Source organism: Panthera pardus, unplaced genomic scaffold (assembly GCF_024362965.1).
Source record: "Panthera pardus isolate Hobbes unplaced genomic scaffold, ASM2436296v1 HiC_scaffold_4, whole genome shotgun sequence".
In the NCBI taxonomy this organism is placed as follows: Eukaryota; Metazoa; Chordata; class Mammalia; order Carnivora; family Felidae; genus Panthera; species Panthera pardus.
The window spans coordinates 16,733,823-16,742,581 of NW_026526969.1; the positions used below are offsets into that span (position 1 = coordinate 16,733,823).

General features: G+C 58.8%; 2 protein-coding genes across 2 annotated transcripts; both read left to right on the plus strand.

Moving 5' to 3' along the window:
* Positions 1-5,470: 5,470 nt before the first annotated feature.
* Positions 5,471-7,005, plus strand: LOC109259685 (hemoglobin subunit zeta). Its single transcript, XM_053893873.1, has 3 exons — positions 5,471-5,629; positions 6,415-6,619; positions 6,785-7,005. The coding sequence occupies exons 1-3, from the start codon at positions 5,535-5,537 to the stop codon at positions 6,911-6,913; spliced, it is 429 nt and encodes a 142-aa protein (XP_053749848.1). The 5' UTR covers positions 5,471-5,534; the 3' UTR covers positions 6,914-7,005.
* A 668-nt stretch (positions 7,006-7,673) lies between these two features.
* HBM (hemoglobin subunit mu) lies at positions 7,674-8,464 on the plus strand. The gene is made up of 3 exons (XM_019437257.2): positions 7,674-7,805; positions 7,966-8,170; positions 8,271-8,464. Exons 1-3 carry the CDS (start codon positions 7,714-7,716, stop codon positions 8,397-8,399), a joined length of 426 nt encoding a protein of 141 aa, XP_019292802.1. The 5' UTR covers positions 7,674-7,713; the 3' UTR covers positions 8,400-8,464.
* Positions 8,465-8,759: the final 295 nt, after the last annotated feature.

Sequence of the window (8,759 nt, forward strand, 5' to 3'; positions counted from 1 at the left end):
GCCTGGGTGGCTCAGTCGGTTGAGCATCTGACTTCGGCTCAGGTCATGATCTCGCAGTTTGTGAGTTCGAGCCCCGAGTCGGGCTCTGTTCTGACAGCTCGGAGCCTGGAGCCTGCTTCAGATTCTGTCTCTCTCTCCTCTCTCTCTCTCTCTCTCTCTCTCTCTCTCTCTGTCTCTCTCTCTCTGCCCCTCCCCCACTCACACTCTGTCTTGCTCTCCTTTAAGAATAAACATTAAAAACAATTTTTTAAGGGGACCCGAGGGATACTGTAAGCTCTGAGCTCAATACTGCTCCTGTCACCCTCACTCTGCCCAGCCACCGGCCTCCTGGCTTCTCTTGAACAATGGAGGCACAGCCCCCTCTCAGGGCCTTTGGGCTTGCCAACCCCCTCTATGTGCTGCGCACTCTTCCCCTGAATGTCGCATGAATTACTCTCTGAACTACTCAATACTTGCTTACGTTTGCCACCTCAGTGACGTCTCCCCAGGCCACCTCATCTACAACTGCAACCCCTCTCAGCACTACCCGCCATGCTTTGCTGTCATTTTCTTTCTACGGTCAATGCCATCCAGCCAAAGAGACCACTGGGAACACGCCTGTAGTCAGAGTTGGCTTTGTCAACTCGTTGCCACGGAGGAGGCCGCCCACCACAGGGAACTGTGGTTCTGTGGGGCCGGCATTTAGCAACTTGGGCTCGAGGAAGCAGGACTTTGCCCCGGATTGGATGCTGCCAAGAGGTGGGAGTAGCCCTAGGATCTAGTATCTTAATAATTCCTCTCTAGAAGGTGAGAAGAGCACAAGGAGCTGGAGCCACCGTTGCCAAAGCAGCAGTCGCCCTCAGCAGCCAGGATGGGGGTGTTGGGCATTCCCGTGGCTTCTCTGTGTTCACACGGGGTTCCTCTTTGTCTCAAGCTCACAGTCCGAGGAGAAACGCGGGCTTTGCAGCAACAGCCCAGGTACCGGGGTCTTTACTCTTTCTCACTGCTGTGCTCACCTCCTCACCTCTGTCTTGCAGACCTTCTAGACCAGAACATCAGTTCCAGAGAGGAGGCATTTCTGGGTGTGCCCTGCTGTGTCTCCAGCAGTTAAAGCTGGCCTGGCCTGGGATAGGTGGTCAAATGTAATCCATGAAGAGAGCACGGAGCTTCTGGGGGGTCTCAGGAGCCTGCCTGAGGTTGCTCCTGCTACTTGCCTGACATTAGGGTCTAGGGTTCTCGGTGCAGGAGAGACTCTGCCCTGGAGGAGGAGCCCAAGTTGGGACCCCCTTCTCCAGGGAGGACTCTGACTCAGGACTCCTGCCCAGGAGCGTGGGTGTGGGACACGAGGCGTGGTCTCACGTGCCTGTCTGCCAGGAGCCGGGTCTTTGGCATCAGCCTCGGAGATGCCCAGGGAGAGACGTGAATCTGAGGAGTCTCCTGAGGCCCTCACCCCGCCTCCAATGGGCTTTGTGACTGGGGCCAACCTCTCCTCCACTCTGGGCCTCGGCTACCCCAAGGCCCCGGGTGACACCAGGGATCCTTCACATTCCAAAAAACCAGTGCCCATCTGTTCTGGTGGATCTGAAGCCTCGAGTGTGTTGTCAGCTCCGTGAAGACAGGAAGCCAGCCTCCTCGTCCACCATCGGGCAGGTAGTGGCCGAGCGTTTCTGCTGCTCCCAGCCCTGGGCTCTGCATCCGGGAGGCAGGGCCACCAGCTCAGGGGGTTGAGGACCATTAATGCACTCAAGTACTTTTGGGGAGCTTGCTCTGGGAAGTCCTGGTTGTTTAAGAAGCTTGGAGTAGACCAGGAAACAAAACGAAAACAAAAATTCTCTGCCTTCCTGATCTCATAGTCCACTGAAAAACAAATAAAAACTTTCTTTCTGAGGGGGAAAAAAGTAGATCAGGCAAGATAGTGCACAGGCAGGGGTGGGGGGTTGCAATTTTAAACGGGGTGGTCAATTTGGGCCTATTAGTAAGGCGACACTTAAGGGAGTGACAAAATTGGGGAAGGGCCTTCCGGGGAGGGGCCCCAGGCGGGACTGAGGAGGACAGAAAGTGGGGAGCAGGGCTGGGATGGCAGGGAGCGGGATGGGGGCAGGAGACTTCAGCTCGCTCGCAGAGGATCAGAGACCACAGCAGTTTTGAGGGATGAGAGAGGAGCGTCCAAGAGGACTGCGGTTTCTGGTCCGAGCCTTGGGAAGAGAGGATGGTGCTGCTTGTCACCAGGCCCCGGGGAAGGGCAGGAGCAGGGAGGAAGAGGCTTTGAGGGAAGATCAGGGCCTCATGCGAGATGCACGGGTGAGGCTGCGAAACACTGCCTGGGTGCAAGTCTGAGCTCAGAAAGGACATGTGCACGGATGCCAGCAGGAGTCCCAGGTCACAGATGGAAGTTAGGGCCATGAGGTGGACGGAGGGCTGGCAGAGAGGAGGACAGGATGGGGGCTGCAGCACAAGTTTGAGGGCTGAGGACACAAGCCTATCCAAAAGAAGAAAGGAAGGGTAGAAAATGTGGGGGGGCAAAGTGTACTCCCAGCTTCACTCACCACTCAGGTAAAGACTGGGAGGTGTGTCTGGGACGGGCTTGGGCATCCGAGGCCCCAGCCCGCAGGAGGAGGGGATTCTGTGGATGCCCTGGGGACTAGGGAAGAGTCCCTGTGCTCTGCCCTCAGGCCCTCCCTGGCTTCTCCCCTGCTCCTCTCAGCAATGCTCTCTTGGGTCAAGGGCTGGTCTCATCTGCAGTCCCTGCCTCTGCCTGAGCCTCTGGGGATTCAAGGTTGGAAGGAGGTCAGGGCTGGAAGCCTAAGACCAGTTTTGAATCAAGGCTGATTCCGTCCCAGGCCTGGCACACTGAGAGTTCCTCCAATCCTCTCCCCAGCCTCCATTTCGCTGGAGACCCTCTCCTGGGAGGAGTTTCCAAGGTAAGGGGCTGGCAGTCTCCTGTGGGTCCCTTCCTCACCCCAGATTTGGGCCCGAATACCGTCCCCATCTTCTGTCAAGACGTGGACAGGGAAATCATGTCTGCTGAACTTCAGACTTGCTTAGTGACAGTGATAGCACCCAGCCAGCAAGGGCACCCACAGGGAGCCTCAAATGGCGACTTTTGGAATCATAGGTCAAGGCTTCCCAGGTGACTGGTTCAAATTCACCCAGGGCTGTGACAGGTACACCCCTGCTGAGTTGTAGGACGTAAAGATGCAATTTCGAGGGAGTTCGGCTAAGCAAGGAAAACAACCCTAAAACGTTAGTGTCAAGATACTGTGATGTCTATTCACCTCCATAGTCTGTAGACTCCTTCAAAAGGTCTCAAGAACCACGTATTGTTTTACGAACAGGAAGGGTGGCTTTTAGGATCCCTTCGAGGACAGATGCTAACTGCCCCCCTCTAGAGCTGGAGGGGAGGACCCTGGCAGCCCTGGACTTGGGAACAGGGAGAACCTCCCCCCACGTGAGTTCTCACAGGTTGGGTTATTGCACGCACGTGCGCACACACTAGGAATCTCTATGCCCAGTGTGGGGTCTAAACTCAGGACCCGAGATGAAGCATCGCATGCTCTCAGCTGAGCCGCCAGGCGCCCCTTATATGCATGTTCGTAACGTATCGCAGAGCCCTGGGAAAATAATTAAAGGGTTATCTCTGAAGACAAGCAGGTGAGAAGAGAACATTTTTTTGGAGAGAGAAAGAGGGAGAGAGAGAGAGATAAGCAGGGGAGGAGCAGAGAGAGACGGAGGGAGAATCCCAAAAAGGCTCTGCACTGACAGCACAGAGCCCCACTTGGGGCTCGAATTCACAAACCATTAGACCGTGACCTGAGCCGAAATCAGGAGTCAGGCACTCCACCGACTGAGCCACCCAAGCGCCTCTTATGATTTTGAAGTGATCTCTACATCCAATGTGGCACTTGAACTCACGACCCCGAGATCAAGAGTCTCACACTCTACCAACTGAGCCAGCCAAGTGCCCCAAGTTTAATTTTTCAATTAACTCTTTAAAGGGGCACCTGGGTGTGGAGCCTGCTTAAGATTCTCTCTCCTGGGGCGCCTGGGTGGCTCAGTCAGTTGAGTGTCCGACTTTGGCTCAAGATATGGTCTCATGGTTCATGAGTTCGAGCCCCACATCGGGCTCTGTGTGGACAGCTCAGAGCCTGGAGCCTTCTTCTGATTCTGTCTCCCTCTCTCTCTGCCCCTCTCCAGCTTGTGCGCTCTCTCTCTCTCAAAAATAAATAAAGACGTTTTTTAAAAGTTAAATTATAACTTGATTTTAAAAGTTTAACATAATAAACATTTCCTCATAAGCACACCTTTTTTTGAAATACAGGAATTTTTAATAGGAAGGGGAAAAAAGCAGGACATACCATCTGATCATGTGTTTTAAATACAAGAAAGGGCTGGACACAATCGCACCAAACTGGTAAAAACTCTTCCCCTGTGGGATGAGAGTTACGGTTTTTCTCTTTTGTTTGCTTGCGCCCATGTTCTCACTGGGCTCCCACACTGAGTACATGTCACTAAAACCATTATGTGCTGTGAGGTGGCAGCTGAGCTGGGCCATCCTGGACCTTGCCATCTTTGGATGAGCAAGGAGTTTCGCAGGGGGTGGGGGGAGGGCGCGCTGAGCTTCCTCAGTGGCTCTTCCTGTCACACTCTCCCTCACAGGGGCTTGAACGGTGCACTGTGGGCCTCAGCCGAAGTGGGACGATTAACCGACTGAGCCGCCCAGATGCCCCTAGCTATAATTTAACTCAAAATACATGCACCCTTTGCAAGAACACATACTAACTAAAGGCACATATTAAGTACATTAAAATGGTTGCCTTATGGTAGAGAGGGGAAATGGAATAAGGTAAGAGGCAAAGAGGTGTAAACAGTACAGGCTGTGACGGGAATGTGACAGGTAGGATTGTAGGCTCGGGTGACCCCAGACTCTGTGTGAAGAGTCTAGCCTCCTCCCAGCCTGGGTGCCCAGCTTGGAGAATCCCCCCAGTCGAGCTGCTGAGGGACTTGGCCTGTGGGGGAGAAGAACCTTATCCAGGTGAGGAAGGCACTATACACAGAGGCAAGAGCATCTGAAGCCAAGACTGTCACTCACACCCTGTGACACCTGGCCTCAGTTTCCCTCTGTGGACCTCCATTCACTCATCTGTAAGGTGATGCTACAGAAGCTTAAATAAAAGGAGGAGAGAGTGCTTCTGTGAAAGCCTGCTACCTTCTAGATCATCCTAATATCACAAGGACAGGGAACTCAGCGACCATGATTATAGAGGTCAGTCACTGGACTGGGCCCCGACCTCCCTGGAACCTGGACTCAGGCTGTGGCCCAGTGCGGGGAGGGGGGAATGTTAGCCCTTCTTCACCCCACCAGTCCCACCAGGGACTGGTGACCACCCATCCTCACTGGGCCTGATAAGAGACCCCACCCCCACAGCCCTCTCCCCTCTCCAGACCAATGGCCACAGCCTGGCCCCCACCCCGGCTCTGTGTATATAAAGGGATCCCGGGGGGTGAGCACACAGAGGCCAGTCCTGGGCACACCCGGCTCCAGCTCAGCCACCACCATGTCTCTGACCAAGGCTGAGAAGACCATCATCCTGTCCATGTGGGCCAAGGTCTCCACTCAGGCGGATGCCATTGGCACCCAGGCCCTGGAGAGGTGAGTGCCAGATGGGCTGGGGTGGAGCCCCGTAGGTGACAGTGTGGAGTTGGTGAGGACAGGGGCCAGTGAGGAGAGGGTTCTCTGCGGAAAGGGTCCCTAAGGAGGGGTCAGCGAGGTGGGGGTTCTCTGAGAAAGGGGGCAGTGAGGTGGGCAGATGAATTGCACAGCCTTCTGATTGACCCTATGCTCACTGAGTCCTGAACAAGCACAGGCCCAGCATCTCACCAGAGGGGTGTGGATGCGTTTCCCCCAACACCTGACATGCTAAGGAGGCAGTCAAGCATCTACAAGCACCAGGGTCTCTAATCCTGGGGCCAGGTGGTCCCGGGTGGTTCCCCTGAGAGATCTCCCTTGCAATGTGCCTGCAGGTGGCATTATTTCTGGCAGAGGGCAGGTACAGCAGGAGCCCGGTCAGGGGTTGGGAAGGAGGTTTTTGTGGCCGGAGCAGAGGTGAAAACGGGCTGGAGGCCTACAGTGGGTGTGCAGGGCCAGCTGGGAGCAAGGAGACCCTGGAAGAGGGCTGAGGTGGGGAGCAGGGGCGAGCCTGGGTGCTGGGAGGGTGTGGAGGCAGAAGGCCTTGGGACCATGGGGTGCAGCTTGGGGGAGGGGCAGCAGTCAGAGCACAGCACACCTCAGGAGGTGGTGCACCCGCTGAGCTGGAAGGCCCCAGGGCGGTGGTGAGGGGGCACTTGGGTCCTCAAGCTCAGAGAAGGACGCAGGGGTCGTAGAGAGGTGGACGGGGGCCCACGTTCCTCCAATGCTCAGGTCCCGCCCTCCCGCAGGCTCTTCGCCAGCTACCCCCAGACCAAGACCTACTTCCCGCACTTCGACCTGCGCCCGGGCTCCGCGCACCTGCGCACGCACGGCGCCAAGGTGGCGGCCGCCCTGGGCGATGCGGTCAAGAGCATCGACAACATCGCGGGCGCCCTGTCCAAGCTGAGTGAGATGCACGCCTACGTTCTGCGCGTGGACCCGGTCAACTTCAAGGTGCGCGCGGGGGCCGGGGTCCTGGCGGGGACGAGGCGGGGGGGGGGGGGGGGGGGGGAGGGGGCGGGGGCGGGGCGGGGTCTCGGCGCCGAAGGTGCTCCGCCCACCCCAGAGCACCCGCAGAGCACCGCGTCCTCGCGCTGAGCCGCCCTCCGGGCCCCCCAGCTCCTGTCCCACTGTCTGCTGGTCACGGTGGCCTCGCACTTCCCCGCTGACTTCACGGCCGACGCCCATACCGCCTGGGACAAGTTCCTGTCCATCGTGTCCTGCGTCCTGACCGAGAAGTACCGCTGAGCGCCGCCGCCAGGCCGGGGGCCGGCTGCGACCCCGCCCCTGCCCCTGCAACTTCCCTTAATTTTCCCCCCAATAAATGCATGCGGATGGAATGGGTCCTGCGTTCTCAGTATTGGCCGAAGGAGGGGAGAAAGTGAGGCATAGAAAGCGTAAGCCACAGGAACGCGGTGGACCCCAGTGTCACCACCGGCCTGGAGGCCACCCCGAGGGCGCTGTGGCTCGATCCCTGCGCCTGCGGACCCCAGAATCGGGAGAGAGTAGATCGGCCCCAGGCTGGTTCTCCGGGGTCCGAGGTGCGTTTGCTCCTGTCCTGCTTCCCAAATCGCCCAAAGATCGTCGCTTTACTCAGCGTGTCGCGTGCGTGTCGGCACTCAGGGGGCTTTTCCTCAAAGCCTGACACTATAGGTCCCGCACTGCGGGGACCCACGATACGCTTCCCGTGTCCCTAGCGGAAAAGAAGCGTCCCTGCCCAGCGCTCTTTCAATCCCTCCACTGGCTCCCTCCTGCAGAGGCTCTGACGCTGCCCGCAGGGGAGGCACTCCCGATTTCGCGCAAGTCTGCAGCAAAAGCACGCGCACACGTGTACACAGCGGCGTGAGTCGCTGCCGGTAACCCCCGGCCCCGCCCGCCCCAGGCCGTGGCCTCTGCAGCGATCGATCGGGACCTGGGCTGGAGGCATTTGCCCGAGCTGGCCGAGGGTCCCGCAGATAAGGGCGGGTGGGGCGCCTGGCAGGCGTGGGGGCTGCTATAAGGAGGCGGGAGCGGCGGGTGGGGCGGCGAGCGCACGCCCGGCCGGCGCCATGCTCAGCGCCCAAGAGCGCGCCCACGTAGCGCAGGTCTGGGACCTGATCGCCGGCCACGAGGCGGCCTTCGGGGCGGAGCTGTTGCTCAGGTGGGTTGAGGCGGGGTTTCCAGGGTCACAGGGAGGCGGACACAGGGGTTGGGGGCCCGAGTCAGAGGGGCGGGCCAGGCTGGGGTTCCGGGTGTCTGGGAGCTGCCGGCGCCGGAAGGACCCCGCGCGGCCACCCTCACTCACCGACCGGCTCCACCAGGCTCTTCACGGTCTATCCCAGCACCAAGATCTACTTCAAGCACCTGGGCGTCTGCCCCGACGAGGCTCAGCTGCTGACCCACGGACAACGCGTGCTCGAGGCGGTGGGCGTGGCCGTGCAGCACATCGACCACCTGCGCGCCGCGCTGAGCCCGCTCGCCGACCTGCACGCGCAAGTGCTACGCGTGGACCCCGCCAACTTCCCTGTGAGCCCGCCCCCGCCGCGGTGGAGTGGGCGCCCCGGGGTTGGGTTAAAGGAGAAAGTGGCTGCCGCAGACCCCCTCTCACCCGCCCCTCCTCCCACAGCTGCTGATCCAGTGTTTCCAGGTGGTTCTGGCTTCCCACCTGCAGGGCGAGTTCACCGTGCAGATGCAGGCGGCGTGGGACAAGTTCTTGACCGAAGTAGCCACGGTGCTGACTGAGAAGTACCGATGAGTCCCCTGCCCCACCGGCTTAGGTCTGTGCGTGTCAATAAACAGGCCTCAAATGGCCAGACCCTGCCCGTGTGTGTTCTTTGGGGAGCAGGTGGGCCGAGAAGCTGGGCAGAAGCTCTGGGTCCCGCGCAGACTCCTGGAATCTTAGGGCGCCATCACGAACCCTTGCGGACCAAGAACCAGGGGCCCAGGAGCCGGTCCTTGGATCTCTCCAAACTCTGAAATGAGGGCGGTTGCTGGGCTGAGGGTGCTGGATCTTGGGCAGGGTGTGGACCCCTAAAGGCTTGAACAGAACAATTGCCCTCCTCTGCCGAGGAAACGGGAGGGGCAAAGTGGGTGCCAGGATGACAGGGGTCTTTGG

Bases quoted from the DNA above. Each gene is read 5' to 3' on its own strand.
- HBM (XM_019437257.2), top strand. From the start codon at position 7,714: ATGCTCAGCGCCCAAGAGCGCGCCCACGTAGCGCAGGTCTGGGACCTG. The intron at 7,806-7,965 runs GTGGGTTGAGGC...CGGCTCCACCAG, and splicing joins GGGGCGGAGCTGTTGCTCAG to GCTCTTCACGGTCTATCCCA. The intron at 8,171-8,270 runs GTGAGCCCGCCC...CTCCTCCCACAG, and splicing joins TGGACCCCGCCAACTTCCCT to CTGCTGATCCAGTGTTTCCA.
- LOC109259685 (XM_053893873.1), top strand. From the start codon at position 5,535: ATGTCTCTGACCAAGGCTGAGAAGACCATCATCCTGTCCATGTGGGCC. The intron at 5,630-6,414 runs GTGAGTGCCAGA...GCCCTCCCGCAG, and splicing joins GGCACCCAGGCCCTGGAGAG to GCTCTTCGCCAGCTACCCCC. The intron at 6,620-6,784 runs GTGCGCGCGGGG...CGGGCCCCCCAG, and splicing joins TGGACCCGGTCAACTTCAAG to CTCCTGTCCCACTGTCTGCT.